This window comes from Gallus gallus, chromosome 2, assembly GCF_016699485.2.
Source record: "Gallus gallus isolate bGalGal1 chromosome 2, bGalGal1.mat.broiler.GRCg7b, whole genome shotgun sequence".
NCBI lineage: Eukaryota > Metazoa > Chordata > Aves > Galliformes > Phasianidae > Gallus > Gallus gallus.
In genome coordinates this window covers 1,823,972-1,841,758 of record NC_052533.1, presented here as the reverse complement: position 1 = coordinate 1,841,758, position 17,787 = coordinate 1,823,972, and the positions used below count along the sequence as shown (strand labels likewise).

Below are 17,787 nucleotides of genomic sequence, written 5' to 3'. Positions count from 1 at the left end.
AACTCTCACTACTGATAAGAGTCCTGCCCTCCTTTGCAAATGATTCCTCCTTGGGTTTGATTGTCTTACTGGTATGCAGAAGGACAAAGAGAAATCATCCCTCCCTTGGCTAGATCATCAGCAAAGGCAAATTTGCAGAGCTAAAGAAAAGTCAGTCTGAATTCAATCTGCAGAACTGGATCTTTGTTTATATCAAACTGTTGGCTTCTTTGTCTCTAGCTAGGCTGCAAACACAAGTTTTACAATCCAGTTATTACAATCATGAAACTAAACCAAATCTTAGCTTTAAAAGCACACGCACAAATCAAATGAAAAGACAAGCAAAGTACTCAAGTCAATCCTTCTGCCATGTTTGCTCTTTTGGCTACTAGGATTCATGTGGCATTTTCCAGAGAGAAATAAAGAGGAAGACCAGTGCTAAGATAGAAAGTCAGAAGGTCTGGAGAAAATTAATGTGAAAAGCTAGAGTTTGTTAGAGGCCTTTTTAGTCTGGCAGTGAAAAAAAGAACACAGAAGAACGCAAGCAAATACAGACTGGAAAGTGAGGCAGTTTTTCACGCAGTCTGAGTAACCACTGGATGCAATGAAGCTGCATGTGGTGAGCTTTCCATCAGAAATGATTGACTACTGAGACAGAAAGCATTCTGAAAGAATTGGAACAAACAGTTATTGGAGAAGTCAGGATGGATGATACCACAGAATCTCCTAACCTGGTCACATCTACATCTGGATGCTTAAAGCCCGTATCCATTAATACACTTGAGCATATGCCTATCTGTAAGAAATTTAAGTCATCATGATGTTTCAGTTTCACATAATCACAGACATACCTTCTAACTTAGGGGGATGACAGAGAAACTACTGACTGCTGGTTTCTTGGGCAAGTAGCTGCATATGTATGTGGCCATGAGGTTTCTCTACTGTTTCTCTCCCTCTAAAATACCCAGGGTCCCCAGTAGTGCTTTGTTTCCCTCTGGAAAACCCCACAGTGCTTTAATAAGGCTGTCCTTCTCTAAGGGTCAGTCTATGTGCTGCCACATAAGACAAAGGACCTCCTTTGTGCCTAAGAGTGAGCCTAATTGATTTGGGCAGCTGGGCCTTTCCTTGTAGCAGCACAAAGGTCGTGGGCCACTTTGCATTGGTTGTGGAATCAGTCGTGGAATCATTAAATCATAGAGTCATCAAGGCTGGAAAAGACCTCTATGATCATCCAGTCCAGTCATCCACCCACCACCACACACCTCCACAATCAGCATCCAGTGCCGGCTGTATGTTGTGATGGCTTCAGTGATTGCATTGGCCCTGATTACCTGAAATGCTTACTGCCACATTCTCAGACTTTGTGTCCTGTAGACAGGCCCAACAAACCTAATTTTTTGGGGCATTCAGGTTGTACTCAATGGTAATGGTTGGATATAATGATCTTAAAGGTCTTTTCCAACTCAAATGATGCCATACAGGTTGCTGAGAAAGTAATGCCTCCTATTTATTTCCATGGAAAATACCTGCATGATTCTATAAATCTGTGATTGTATAATCCCAAAGTATTTGACTTTAAAATGCCTCAGAGTTCACACTGTAACTGAAATTTCCCACACTAGATAAAATGAAGTACAATTGAAATGCTACCACGCAAAGCCAATAAAAGTAGGTGCTTTTATCCTTTTTTTCCTCAAAGAAACTGAGTGCAGCACTTTCTTTTCTAATAAAAGATGGTTATTGCTTTGGTTCTCCCTTTTTCTAAAACAGTATAGCGGCGACAGCATCCAGCAAAGTGAACTGCTGAATGAGCTCAAGGCCAATATCTTGCATTATCAGTAGAAACATGAAACCTTCCATAGATCCTTTATCAGGCCCAAGGTATACGAACTAGTTAGTACCCATGTCCCCCAAGGCAAAACTTTATCTTGCAAGTTCAAAGCACAAACAACACAATTATTTCACCTAACTCAAGCCAACCTAACACTGCCAAACCCAGCATAAACACAATGGATTTTATGTCTCCAAGCAAATGAATGCTAGGAGAGGCACCACAACTGCATTTCATGTAGGTACGTTTCCCCTACGACCTAAAATGTTGTCCAGATTGTTGGGCCAAGTTGTGTGCAGATTCTACAAGGGGTAAGTTCAGCCCGGTTTAGTGGAGACAGATTTGTCCCACATACTTTCATAGTCCTTCTGGAAGATATAGCCTGATTCACCCTGAACTGGCATTTACCACAAAGAAATCTTCTGCTTGCGGAGAAACACACACAATGCTGGTAGCCATGATCTGCCTGTAAGCAGCCTGGCTTCCAGGAACTGCAGATTCTGCAGGACAGTGCCCAGTATTTATGCACAGAAGTGTTTCAGCAGACACTTCTCACACCATTTTCTGCAATCATGCCTGAGTCATGACCTGGTACAAACTGCAACAGGGGTGAGAGGTTACATCAAACTCCATGGCTCACTGGGTTCTTGGCTCCTCTGCCAACTAGCACTGGCAGTTATCTGTGGCAGCAGACACCAGCCAATTGTTCATCCCCATTTCTATGTCACTGCAACCATTCATGGGCCTTCACAATGAAGCCTCATTGCTGAAGGATACAGATTCCAGTGAACCACAGAGGGAAAATAAAAAATGGAGACTGGTATGTGGTCACTGCAATGGGAACGTGTCGTGCTGTAGATGGGTCTCAGGGAAATGCTGGGAGTGGGTCACTCTTTGATACGGACTGGGAGGTGCTCAAGCAGAAAGACCATTATACCAGCAGGGATGGCACTTGGGGAACTGATACAGAGAGGTCAGAAGGCAAGGAAGAAACTGGATGGATAGCAAAGACAGTCTTTTCTGTTGCTTTACGATGCAATGAAATGTAAGTTCAGAAGAGATCCTGCAGGACTGCTGTGCCCAGTCACCTGCTATTACCAGCAAGTAGATCATCTATTATTATGAATGTATGTTGGAGTATTTAATTTAATTTAATTTTTGGATGACTTTTGACCAACCTGGAGGTTGAAACTCGATGACCTTTCAACCCTATCCATTCTACGATGCTGTGATCATATCTCCCTATTTAGGAGATTAATTCGTGACTGGCGTTCTCTTGCATCAACACAGCTCTTAGACAAACAACTCTTCTCCCACCTTAATGTTAACTCCAGCTGATTACACTAAGTTTAAAAGTAGGGAAAGCATACCAACTCCTTTATTCCCCTCCTTTATCATCCCAGTGGGGAAATCTCACCATTATACAGTTTGTGTGGAACAGAGAACCAGATGAAAAACAGACAGTTATGTCTCCATATAGATTTCCTGCCTAAACTCCTGCAGGGACCTGGTCGGTGCAATCAGAAGAACCCAAAGAGCCCTTCAGCTCACAGAGGGGCCTTCTTCAAAGTGAGGTGGATAGCTCACAGCTCCAGCAAACCTATTAATTAGATTTTGGCTGACTGTGATTGCGTTTAACGAATGTAGATCATGTATAGGTACTGCCCTGCAGATATCTCAGAGGAGTTATCTGACTCTGGATCTCTTACCATCACAGAGGGGAAAGGCTTTATTAAATCCTCAAGCAGAAGACTGAAAGTCTTCTTTGATTGGGATATCCAATAAGTTAATCCTAAACCCTGCTCACTTATTTCATGCCCTTTAAATTAAACTTCATCAATCAGGTTTTTGTTTCTCTTCAAATGAGAAAAAAATGAAGTCTTCCCAAGATAATGTTTCCCACTCATTTGCAAGGAGATTTTTGGTGCGCTGTTTAAGAAGCAGAACAATGCGGACAATTCAATATACACAGCTACTTACTGAGCTCACAAAGCAATGTTCGGGTTCTCCACTTTCAAATAGGATGACATCTTTTATGAAGACTGCAATGGCTCTCATTATAAAGGACATGAAGAGGTGCATATGAATATAATTTCGAGTACAGTGTAGTTTTCTGTTGGGAGGAGACAAAACAACAGTTCTGAATAGCAAGACTTCTCTAAAACTATTTATCTATTTACGTGTTTCTTCTGCTGAGATATGGACTTACAGTTAAACATCAGAAACCCTGAGACAGACAATGTTTTGATGTAAATCACAGTAAATCCACTGAAGCCCATTAAAAGCCACAAAAGACACGGCATTCCATATATCTGCGGGAGCACTGCTGCTTTTCTAGTTCTGAGAAAAAAGGTCAAAACACAGATTGATAGAAAAAAGGTCCATCATACCTCTTTCCATTGGAAAAGTGAGGTTTTTGACTCAGTAAAGTGTGTTCATGAGAAAGGTCTATTTTCTACAGAATGCTTGTACCATAATAATTCTTTCCAAAGCAAAATGTTCCTTCAGGAGGAGAGATAAATTATTAGCAGCTGCTACCCAATTTAACTCATACTGCAGGCATTCTGTAGCAATGGTGATAATATTTTCACTTAAAAATTACTATTTTTTCATTATTTTGCTGTTTTTGCCATATATTTAAACAATACTATAACAGGAGATTGCCTCATGCGTAGACTTGTTTGGCGGAGGAACCCAAATACAGATGTCTGAATCCAGGGTCAACAACAGGAACTGAGAACGAATTCAGTTGCCAACACTTAGCCACCCAACGCCATTTAATTTGCTGCACTGTATCTGTCTGTCAACCCATAAGGGCCTGGGTCTCCTGAAGGAGCTCATGCTCTTACCTGAAGAGACATAAAATGATCATAGCAGCTGTGAGAGCAATGAGTGACAAGGTATGTCCAATGGTGTAGCCGGTCTTGACCGTGCCATAGAACGCCGTTTGCTAAGGGGAAGGAAAGAAATTAAAACAGACTTTCAAAGAGCTGCCAAAATCCACCTGAATACACAATTGCTGAGCTTGTTCTGACCTCCTTGCTGAAGTTAGGAAACTGTCCCACTCCATTCTCTTAAAAAACGCTCTTTAAAATCATATCCAGTAGAGAACATACAATCATAGAATAGTCTGGGTTGAAAAGGACCACAATGCTCATGTAGTTTCAATCCCCCTGCTATGTGCAGGTTCGCCATCTACCAGACCAGGCTGCCCAGAGCATAACATGATTCAAATACAGCTGGTGTGAATAAGAAGAATGTGCCTGGTTACCTTAGAACCTGGATCACACCAAGACCAGCTCACAGCTACAGGAGGGAAAACTTCATAGAGGATGGAGTCTGAATTTGACACGTGCAGAGGCAGCTACATGGTTATAACATTGTGAAACAACAGCTAATGTTCACTTAAACAGTACGCTGACATGTCAGCTCTGAGTGCAATGAGCTTTGTTACATGAAGGGAATTTTAGGGACAGAACTGGTCCGGTTTTTCTTTGTGGAAGTGAAACATCGTGTTTTAGTAAGAACGAAACCAAACCAACTTAAGATGTTCTCACGGAATGCACAGATATGTTCATTCAGAAATATGCTTTAATTTGCAAATTAGTCCATAGCTTTTCTCTTTGGCTGCACACAGAAGGATTCTCTGAGCATGGAGCACCATGGGATTTAAATCCAGCAGGGATTCCTGGTCTAACTAAAATGAGGAAATACAGCAGCAAGACTCCAGCTCTCATAACAGTCTCCAGCAACACTCCAAATGAGTACATTTTGATTTTCAGCTTAAAAAGAAAAGTCTGTTTTCAAACATTTGTTTTATCAGTGATTTTTTTTTTACTAATGTGAGATTTTTTAACAAGAATCTACCTCAGTAAAGAGTGTTTTCCCAAATAAAATCTAATTTTCCCAGCCCTTGATTGACTCTTCCCTACCTTTCTTGCCGCCACTTTCTGTTAAATAAAACAAACAAAACCACAAAAAGCCACACTGATGGATAATCTAAGCCCAACCTTCTTTGGGAAAACACTCTTGACTAACAGGAAGGGCTGACATTTCTATAGGTTGTTTTCATACGTCTTGACAACCACTAGGACCAGTGAATCTGAGATGCAAGGTAATCCTCTAGCATTTACACAAGCCAGGTTGGAGGGGTGTTAACACAGATATTTCAGAGTACAGGGATTAGACTGGTCATGTCTACATCGCTTCTTGGACCACGGATCTCAGAGAAGGATAAAAGCAGAGTTTCTTTATAGCCTTGTTAAGTGAGTCTACATCACTAAGAAATGTGGGTCATAATTTGTGGTAAGGGCTTTAGGTCACTGGATCTACCTGATACAGTGATGGAGTCTGCCACATGTACTCATGCCTCACCCACCCGCAGAGCGTGGAGGGACTTGCATGGTATTAAGGAACGAAGGTTCCACTTTGCTGTACTTGCTAATGGCAACCAACTCCTGTTTTACAGATATCAAACCAGAGAATTTTACCCAAGATCATAAATGGAGTGGGAATTTCACTGCTGCTACTCCTGTTATTAAATACTAGGAGAAATGAAGGTATTTAGAGGTATTTAGAGAAATGAAGGAAATGAAATGCATGCCAGAAGATCTATGTTCTGGCTCTACCTAGACTGGCTAACTGAATAAAATCAGACAATTTTATCATTCTCCCACTGCCTGTCCTTAACTTTATAGGAACAAGTGAAGAACAATTAGTTAACATTGATGCTAAATTAAGCTCAAACGAGAATTAGCTTCCTTCTCTTCTGGCCAGTAGGCTCTATGTTTGACATGTGGTAAATGGAATTAGGATGTGAAATATTCACCTTCGTAAGTGCAGAACAACAGAAACACTCATATTAAGTCTCTCAGTAGCCCTGCACATAGGCTTGACTTGGGATAACATCACACGAGCTGAAGTCATCTGGGTTCATAAATGCAGATTCTCTCTCTTTGGAGAGAAATGTGGGGTTAGTATTTTTTCATTACCTTCACACAGAGCCTACAGGGACATTTGGGTGGCTCCTCTCTGACCAGATGATGGGGAAGCTGTGTATTATCACATCTGATAATGGGACAGGCAAACAATCCCCCATTTCCTAATATACGGTTTTCCATATACGGTCTGGAGAAGGAATCATTACCACTGCAGAGATCATCAGCACACTATTTTGGTGCCTATGTCTCCTTCCTAGGGACTGCCAGAATTCACAAATAAATTTTTACACGCACTCTTTATTTGTTTCTCGTGTTTTCTTGCAGTTTCTGGTATAAGTGGTATACGTTTTAAGCTCACAAAGCATTTTAGGCATGGATGATGATCAGTCTGTTCTGTACCTCCTGTCCCATACAGCCTGCTGTTCTTTTTTTTATTCTATTCCTTTTACTTCCTCCTCCTTAGACTGACAGCCAATTCAACAACAGCAGTCCTTTCTTCTTCACAGACTTGTACTGCATGTTCACCCCCTTCTGCCACCTTTCACACAAATTAGTCTTAAACAGCATGACAAAACCATGGAAATTAAGAGAAAATAATCAAGAAAGAATTAGAAGAACACAATACATGTTCTCTTGGTAACACGGCATTCTGGCAGTGCTGCAATCCACTGGGTCACCAAACCACATCCCAGGAATTCCCAAATCCCTTTGCAGATGGAAAATAAACTAGAGCTCTTGCGGGAGGGCCTTTCCAAGCAGACCTGTAGTGTTGGCTCTTAAAATGTGCAACCAGTGCCACTCAACTCTGTGTTAAGAACAGGACACTTGAGGATGTGAAGTGGTAGCTGACCTTGGGGGCACTCTCTTTGGTATACCTCTCTTTCTTTGTTGTGTGTGTAACCTTCCCTTTGGTATTTTCTGTATCGTATTACTATTAAGACTGGTTAAGTTCAGCTCAGATTTCCTGTTAACAATTTGAGTGCCTTGGTGATGGGTGACTGTACACAAAGACCTCATTACAGGCATTTACTCATTATTACAGTGCAGTATTCACAACACTGATTTCTGTCACACAGTAGGAAAACAAACAAACAAACAAACAAACAAAAAACAACAACAACCAAAAACAAAAACAGAAAAACAAACCAACCCCAAAGCCCCATCATGGGCATAGGTTTAACATCAATATATGGTTGCAGTAAGAGAGCATGAGCTCTTTTTTACTAGCATAAGCTTTTTCTTGTTAAGTGTAGGAAAGCTATCATAGAATCATAGAATCCTTTCATTTGGAAGGGACCATTTAAGGCTATCTGGCCCCAATCCTTGTGATGCACAGGGATACCCACAGCTCCATCAGTGCTCACAGCCCCATTCTTTGACCTTGAGTGTCTTCAGAGATGGGGCACCACCACCTCTTTGGGCAACTTATGCCACTGCCTCACCACCCTTTCATAAATAACATTTTCCTTATATCCAGAGGAAATCTCTCTTCTAGTTGAAATCATTTCCACTTAATAGAGATATGGGTCTGATCTCAGGTGCTGAGTTCCTGCCACTATGCAGGAGTTTAAAGGGAGGACTGGCTCTTCGGTGAGGCACTCCCCAAGAGGATCCCTCTTTTTTGAGGAATTAAAACAGGAATGAAAAAATAGAGGACCAGAAGGTTGTGTGACTCTGCTGTCTATCCCAGGTAAATCATGACACCCATCCATCCATCTGGGCTTACAGACCTCTTCCCCTGGTGTGCTGTTGGAATCGTATCCACAAGCAACAGCATACGGTGCAGGGTACACATCTGTCCAGCCCTGACTTGTGCAATTCCTGCTCACATTTCCTGGAGGAAAGAGAAACAGAAGATTAAAACAAGACAGACTGGGCATGCTCTTAAACAAACGTTTGCCTTTTGTTAATTCAAACACCAGAGCACATTTCTTGTACCACTTGCGGTAAATCTCATAATTTTCCTCTGTTAAAAAGTACTCATCTTACACAGTGCAAACAAGAAGGACCAACTGGGTCATACATTCAGTCTTCAGAAAATAAGCAGATTTTAAACTGAGATGTCTACAAAGCGCTCTTGCAATAGTAACATAATTCAGCTTGGACTTGGTTCCTTGGTTGTGGGCAATGCAAGGCTATTGTTTGAGAACATTACTGTCTCTATTCCTAGAATTTTTTTTATTTTTCACCTAACCAGAGCAACAAAGTGTTTACATCTTTCACTTTGCTTGTGAGAAGCCAAGTGCTCACTTCACTGCCATACAAAGAAGGTGGGAGGGCTGGGAACTAAACACACCCCTCAAAGCCCAGACCCTGCCCACAAGACAAGCCGTGAGCATTATTCAAATGTCATTCCCAGGAAATCTACTGTACTCTTGTTTGAGAATGAAATGCTTCAAAATTTGGCTACGAGGAACAGTGACAAAGTGTGTTGCCTGTTTTAACACGTACACAAGGCAGATGTTGATCATATAGTCACAACAAAGAAGCGATCCACCAAGAAGTGAATTGCACATTTCCCCAGAACCTTTTCTGACCACCAAACCATTCTTAGTCCATCTCATGTAAATCACACCATGGTGCTGTCAACTTCCAAAATTTTACTCGTTGTCTGGTTGGCATTCCTTGGGTGTCATTTGTCACATAAAACTGCCTGCCATCCCTGACTGGAAAGCTGGTACAATAAACCAGAAGAAGCAAATGGTAAACAGTCAAAACTTGCTTATGACTTCTTAGATGAAGAATTACATCAGTGCAACTCAAGAGCTTTGCAGACATTTCCAGAAATGGGGATCTTCGCACACAGGAATGATAAAACTACTGCAAACAGGAGAAAATCAATTCTGCTGCTATGAGTCATGAAAATATACAAGCATCACCTCCAGAAATTTCTGCCTATTGAATCATCTGCACATATTCCTCACTATAGACCTCTCTCACACTGACATCAGCAGCAGCCTATCCCCTGACTTCATTCAGTTCTTGAATACTTCATAGGTGGGTTTTGACCCTAAAACTTGGCTGTGTAATTCATCCTTATGATCAGCCTGAACACCATTAAGGCTCTGGTATCTTTTTTTTTTTTCCCCAAAAGGAGAAAGTAGTTAAACACTGCTCCAGAAGCAGCTACCTGCAGCACAATTTGGAGGGCTGCTGCTCCCCAGGCTCTTATGCATGGTCACTGTTTGCATTCATTTTTTATTTACCTGGGCTTACATCAAGATCACGAGAGATCATGTGCAAACAAATCAAGGACGTGACTGTTCAGTTTTTGTTGTTTATTTTCTAAGATGTTATGTAATTTCTGTTATTCTTCTTTACAATGGATCTCATTATTTGATCTTTTTCTGCTTCTTATTTCCTGCTCATGACTCCTCCTTTCTGTTTGGGGATGCCTTTGGCTTTCACGGTGGTTTTTATTCTTAGCTTCTCATTGTCAGCAAGCTAAGGGGGCCAGTTTCAGCTTCATTCATTTCCTCATATTTCTTGTATTTCTACTTTTAAAGTGTACTTCCCCTTAACTGTTTGACTCTTTCACAGTTCTTCGCACTGCTCACAACAGTTTTCAAAGCTGTCTTAATGCTTCAACTGATGGTAGAGGGAAACCAAATAGTATTAAAAACAAAACAAAACAACAAAAAAAACACAACCAACCAATCAGCCAACCAACTCCTTGGCTTTAGGGAATTTCACTGATAAGTCTTCTACCACTCTTTGCTGCTCATGTCACTATTTGATGCAAGATTGGAACGCAACAAATCTGATAAAACAAATGTGCATAGTTCTCAGATTCTGTGCTAGATGTCTGGGAGGTGCAAAATTGCAAGGTTAGGAGGTACAGATTTTACCACACTAAAATCTTGGCTCAAATGACGGAGCAAACAACATTTCTAATCACTATGTGAAATGAGGATGATCACTTCCTATACTGAAGATGAACACAAATGTTGGATATTAGGAATAATTTATTCTCTGAAAGAGGGGTCAGTCGCTGGAATGGCTGCCCAGGGAGTGGTGCAGACACCATCCCTGGAGGAGTTCAAGCAATATGTGGAGACATTGCACAAAGGGACATGGTTTAGTGGGGAAATATGGACTAGATGATCGTGGAGGTCTTTTCCAACCTTGGTGATTCTATGATTCTAAGACAAAACTTGGAAGAAGCTTAGCTCTTACTCTGAGATTTACCTAACGAACCAACAGCAAGCCAATTGAAGCATTAAACTGAGGTTTCTATGCTACAAGCCCAAAGCTCAGCTCTGTCACAGAACCCCAGTGAAACTGCAGCAGTTCATGTGTTCTCCCTAGGTCACAGTTTTTCCACCAACAGTATGGTTTAGTAATAAGGTCTGCCTTTCTGCCAATGGGAAGGCAACTGTTCAAAGCACGAAGAGATTTTTAGGCTATTTTCCAGACTAGTTTCCTATTTACTATATGTAATTCTCCCTGGAACGATACGCTAATGAAGTACTTTACTTTAGAGCATCACTTATGCATGAAAGCCTTGCCTGTAACAGGAGTCCTTTGCTGGGCGCTGCCTTTTCTCTCTGCAGTTCGTAGAATCATACCATAGAATCATAGAACCACCAAGGCTGGAAAAGATCTCTAAGATCATCCAGTCCAGCCGTCCACCTATCACCAATAGTTCTCACTAAACCATGCCCCTCAGTACAACATATAAACATTTCTTGAACACCTCCAGGGACAGTGACTCCATCACCTCCCTGGCAGCCCATTCCAGCACCTCACCACTCTTTTGGAGTAGAAATTGTTCCTAACATCCAACCTATCCAGTTATCACGACAAAGATGTTTAAAGAGGAGTTTTCAAAGGGACCACGGCGATGACCTTTCCACAAGGCTCCCCGAGAGGTAGGAGGGGATGGATTCACAAAAGAAGCAAAATAACAGTGCAGAAACCTGAAAATGAATAAACAAATAAATCCTCAAGCAGGCAAATACGATGTAAAGAGGTAATCCTTAATCTTGGATTTCACTTGCACCTTCCAGGCCTAAAAGCTCTACCATTTCTTTGTACGTTGCGTGACAACATACCCCCTTCCCTTATTTTAGATCTGATGATGCAGTTTCATTTTGTACCTCTTCTCCTGTACACCGTGAAATGATCATTCCCCACCTACTTTCTCCACAACATCCTGACCTACACCTTCTGAGCCCACATTTCTCTAGTCTGAAGTGCTTAAATCCAGCTAGTTTCCACCCACACCTTTATTCATTCATTGCTCCAATGATGGGATTCTCCTTCAGATCTGAGTCCACCCAGTATCACCAGCTTCACCTTCCATGAAATCTTCTGCCCTTTCTGTTGCTCCCTCTGATGCCCACAAAAGCAGAACAGTGGGACCACTGCAAGGCCTCCTCCTGTCTCCAGGATCCTCAAAGCCCTATACAAGGTGACTAACTCAAGCTCTGCATTGTGAATGATCATCTTCACTGTCATCCCTCAGGAAAAGTGGATGATCCGGAACATCAAAACACTGAACACAATTCATTAATTGGGACAGACTTTCTTGGACAAGAACACAGGCAAGTAAAACTTTAATTCAATTTCCTGATGTAAAAATGTATTTGGAATGACTTGAAGAGACATGAACCTAAACAACTTCTCAGACTGAGTGATACCCACCAGTAAAAGCCTGGTAGAGGAACAAAACAATATATTTGTGGCATAGTGAAGGAGTAGTCAGTGAAATTGAGATGGAAACAATATTTTCTTCAAAAAAGAAGGCTGTTTGATCTGCGTAGGAGTTACATACTGAACAGGTGAACCAAATAAATACAAAGTGATAACTGTATTCCAAGCAATTTGTTGCACATATCCAACTCTCATAAGGTTTTTCTCTTAATTATTTTTATCTCCCATCTGTTTCAAATGCACTCTTCAATCTCAGAAATACATCTGCAAGTTTGTGGCATAGGTGAGATTTTAACTCTTTGGTCTTAATGGCAGAGCACATCTTATTCACTTTTAATGGAAGCCTAAATCCATACAAAGAGATCTGAGGCCAGCCATTGCTAAGGGATGCTCTCCCTCTTGTTTCTCTTGACCACGCCTGTAATAGCTTCTAAAAGAGAGGGGAAGATCTGCTCCATGCAGCAATCTGTCCTGTTTCTGTGTTGTTGTATTCCACGGTCAGAAATTGATTTTTTCAAGCAGAAGCTATTAAAGCAATAGCAGTTCTTATTTACTATTCTTGAGATGCTGTTGAGCTCCCCCAAACACATATAGTTCTATTTTTATTATTGATCTGTCCTACCATTACTGGGAAACACCTGAGGCTTCCAGACAGAGCTACAGCTTGTTCTTAATTGGATACAGAGGTAGCTGGATCTGGGAGAAGCTTAAGTGGTAAGGCACAGTTAAGATATTTTCCAAACTTGCTTTATCTGCCCCAGTCCTGACCTTGTAAGATCGTTCTTTCAGTACAATTTCTGCCAGCACAGTATACAAACAAACTGTGGCATGGTATCAACACATCGTACGACAGTCGCTGCCTTCAGTTTTCTTCTCTTCCTCTTCTTTTGCTCTTATTCACGTCTCTTTGCCTGCAGTTCTTACTTCCACACTGCTTTGCCCTGCATCCTTGATTCAGGGGAATCTCCCATTTTCCTTTCTCTTCCTTTCCCTTTCCTGCACATTACATTTCTCACTGCAAAGATCCTGATCCTTAATAAGCACAGGTAATTCCTCACTTCTTAACACCACATATTCCCCTTTATTAGGCACATTTTGCAAACCCTGTTTTCTCACAATGAAAGCAGAGCTGTCAATCTCCAGGACAAATTTCTCATTAGGTCTTTAGATATTGCAACCATTAGTATAGCAGTAAATATTTACAAGAATAAAATGCACAGTTCTGCGTAAGTGGTGCTATTAACCCCACGAGGCATTGGCTGACAGCAGGCTTTCAATGTGAGGATCTCACAGCACAACACAACGACCTTCTCAGTGCCAGACCTTCAGAGGAGCAGTGCAAATGTGTCATGACACCCCAGCTGCAAACAAATCTCAAAGGGCTGGAGCAAGACTAAGCCATAAATAAGCCGTAAATCCAGATAGCCACCTGTTTCTTCCATCAGTTACACCCGCGCACATTGCTGGAGCTTGCTAACAAAGAGGGGTGCATTCTTTAATACGGAGAAAAAGAGCACAGCTGATCTATGAAAACTGAGTAATCCAGTAATGGTTCCTGAGTTGGGACTTCTGTTCTGACAAATGAGCAAAATGGATGTTAAAGAATGCTTGGAGACTGCCCTGACCAGTATAGGGAGCAAGAGTGCTGGCTGTCTTCTCCCCTGTCCCATGACTTCCAGGGTGGACTGTGCAAATATCTGGCCCAGTTCCACGTAAATGAGAAGGTTTCCTGGCAATTTTGTCTTTCTGATAGGAAGAGAGGCTGAAACAGGCTGCCCAGGAGGGTAATGGAGTCACTGCTCCTGGAGGTGGTCAAGAAACATGGAGATGGGGCACAGTGGGGAGATAGTTTAGTGGTAGGGGATGATGGGTTGATGGTTGGACTAGATGATCTCAGCTATCTTTCCAACCTTAATGATTCTATGATTCTAAGACACATTTGAACTGAGGATGCTAGGTATCTGAAAACGCTGAGGGCTCTCAGTGAAAGAAACCTGCATAACAGATACAATCAATGGCTCGTTTCCCTGTGAATGAGTACTGTAGTAAATAGTGGGTCAGATTCACTTTTGGGTTCTCAGTAACAGTGGTAATGTCATCCCTTTCTCCATTTTGTTCTATTTCAAAAGTGAGGTAGAGAAAAGGAGGAAAGAAACGGAGAAAAAGAATGCTGGTTCAAGAAAGGGAAACCAAAATGCTTTTCAAGTAAATGAAAATCATTTTTAGAGTCTGGGGAAATGAGCATGATTCTGTATTTTTGTTTGTTTTCGCCTACTCAGTATAGAGCTACTTTGCATGAGCAAAAGATTGGGGTTCTTATCATTTAGCATTTGCCATGGAAATGTAGAGACTCTAGTCTACATCAGACACTCATATCTAGTCTATATCATGATAACACTATCATGATATAGTCTATATCATATATGTCCCACAGAGGCCATACCACACCTCCAAAGGTCATCTCATCCCTTCCTAAGGCAAGTTACAGAACAAGTGACTGCAAGTGACTCTCTTTCTCAATGGCTTGAGGGAGAAATTAGAAAGGAGTTTAGTTTGGATGCTGAATTATGAAGTGCCTACAGTTTAATGGAAGGACTCTCAACTGTATATTTATAACAGATCCCTTGGTGTGTATTCATGTCCTACCTACAAATTTTCACTGATTATCCCAGGACATTGCTATACTCTGCTCCAAGACTCACCCTAAGCCAACAGGGATTCAGGTGCTTTGAAGGATTCCTTGCAGGGCATGTGAGGACTCTGCAAGCTTGCAGGTGACATCAGTGGAGCTACCAGCAGTAGTGTGTTTGACCACTTGCACCAATACCTTCAGGTGGCTCATTCTCATGTTATTTCATGGGGAGCTGTTCTCTTTGCTCTGTGCAGTTGTATAGGATTGAGTGAGTGCCAGAACTGTCCTCTGATAGTTGGATACTGCACCGTTAAGACCTGCATCTTAACAGTAAATGACAGACATCCAATGGATTTGACTTGAATGCCTCTGCCCTAATGAAGTGAAACAACGCTACAAGGGATTGGTCAATGTCTTTCAAAGCGGAGGTATGGAGAGAGGGTGCTGTTTCCAAAGCTCTCTACAAGTGAATCAAGAAGACAAATGAGATGACAGAGTTAAATCTCTGCTGCCCATCATACTAAATTTGTTAATGGGCCATCAGTCAGAGGCCAGGAATGATATGAACCATGTCTTGCTTAATGCATGCACAAGGTACCTAGGGTCAAACAGTAGTTAAAATAACTTTAGGCACAATATATATATATAAAAAAAAAAACTAGAATGACAAAAGTTAACACGAAAGCTCTTGATTGATATTTGCTGAATTGAAGTATGCCACAGAGAGAAAGATGTCTTTTAAATTCAAAAGAAAAAATGATCTGACAGAAGATTATGAATGTGTAAATTTAAAATGATAGAGTGAAAATCTAAAACCAAATGAAGACTTAATCTTCATGATGGATGTTACATCCACTGTAACATAATAAGATCCTTAATTCTTCAGGCAAGTCTTGGGGTTCTACTTAGGCAGAAAAGGGCTTTTGGGTCAGATTCTGAATTATAATGCTGTTATAAACTTGAGTTAATCCAAGATTAAAATATGGTAAACCCAAAGAATTTCATAAAATAGAATCATGGATTTGTATTATCATTATGGTTGGAAAAGACCTCTGAGATCATCTAGTCCAACTGTTCACCTAACACCGATGTTGCCCACTACACCATGTTCCTTAGTGCTACATCTTCATGTTCCTTGAACGCCTCCAGGAATGATGACCCCACCATCTCCCCGGGGCAGCCCATTCCAGCACCCGACCACTCTTTTGGTGAAGAAGTTATTCCTACTATCCAACCTGAACCTCTTCTGGTGCAACGCGAGGCCATTCCTTCTTTTCCTATTGCTGCTATGCAGGAGCACAGGCCAACACCCACCTCACCACAACCTCATTTCAGGCAGTTTTAGGGAATGATATGGTCTCCCTGGAGTCTCCTCTTCTCCAGACTGAACAACTCCAGTCATACAGTTCTTTAAATATACGTCAATATTGGCATAAATCTTGCAATGATATTAAACGCACAAATCATTCAGATAAGCCTGAGAATTTTACCTAATGTCCATGGATGGGCGGATTTGGCCCATCTATAGCTGACATCCTAAGTGTCAACTCTAAATTACTTCACAGAGCGGTGGGAAAATTAAAGGTTGACTCAAACCACAGAGAACCACCTCCGGGATAGATGAGATGTTTCTCTCTGTTGGCTTCAGAAGAAAATCCACCCACTGGATGTGATTAAATGATTAAATATTGACCTTTCATACTGCTGACAAGAGGTGAGATGGTACTGCCTGTTCCACATGGACAGAGAGGAGCAAGGCTGAATTGGCAGAAACGCCATCTCTATTAACACACGTTCTTTCTTAAATTCAGAGCAACTGCTGTGACTTGGTGGCTCCAGGAGCAGGCTCTACCCACCTGCATGCCTCTTCTAGATGGCTTGAAAATACAAGAACGTACTAGAATTAATGATGAACTGCAGTCCTTGCAATCAGTAAGCTTTTTCAGCATGATGATGTGAAGTGGAGCAAGGAACAGAAGTAAAATGCATTTACAAAGGAGAGGAAAGAAGAGCAGAAGGAAATTTAGAACACCGGAGGAGAAGAGGTTCTCGCTCTCATTGAGTGGATCTTGATTATTCCCACAACATATCATGGCTGAAGCCTAAAATACATCAGTGCATAATTTTTTGTACTGCTAACTGCAGCGTGGACAGTTTGCTTTTGCAGAACACAGATCCCTCTTGCAAATGTCACTTTCTATGTATTGAGAAGAAGCTAGAACATGCTGGTAAAGAGACAGCAAACAGTGCACTTTAATAACAAAAGGTGCCAAAAATATTTTCATTCATCTCCTTCACATGGTACTGATGAATGTCATGTAATAATGAAAATCTTCTGGATTTGTGAGTAGCATAAAAATTTAATGTCAAATGACATCAGAACTATGATAGGCATTTTAAGGTTTCTAAATGCCATCAGATATTTTATCCTTTATTTACCATGAGATTTATTAGTCATTTGAAGAGCATACTTTCCACTAAGCAGGAAAATCACTTTAACTCTTCGTTTCCCAATCTCTCTCTCTTTTATTGCTCTAAATTTAAAGATCTGTAATTCCTCACAACTTTGGTCTAAGCTTTCATGTTACTGCAAAGGAATCTATGAGTAAGACATAAACATTTACTAAGTGACTGACTTCCTTGAAAGTTATTCAGTGATGCTCACTACTACAAAGGAAGAATGGCTTCACAAACTTTAATAACATTATTTTGCAAGAAATTCTGCAAAACAAGAGGCAAACTTCCCTTCA

At 41.2% G+C, this 17,787-nt stretch overlaps 1 protein-coding gene across 3 annotated transcripts in view; it reads right to left on the bottom strand.

Moving 5' to 3' along the window:
• VIPR1 (vasoactive intestinal peptide receptor 1) overlaps positions 1–17,787 on the bottom strand; it is a 110,492-nt gene that overhangs the window by 32,989 nt on the left and 59,716 nt on the right. For all 3 annotated transcript variants that reach the window (NM_001097523.2, XM_040675299.2, XM_015281047.4), the window contains 3 exons: positions 8,481–8,584; positions 4,660–4,760; positions 3,791–3,923 (listed from right to left, as the gene is read on the bottom strand). In NM_001097523.2, coding sequence (NP_001090992.2) covers positions 3,791–3,923; positions 4,660–4,760; positions 8,481–8,584 — 338 coding nt within the window. The remainder of the gene's footprint in view (positions 1–3,790; positions 3,924–4,659; positions 4,761–8,480; positions 8,585–17,787) is intronic.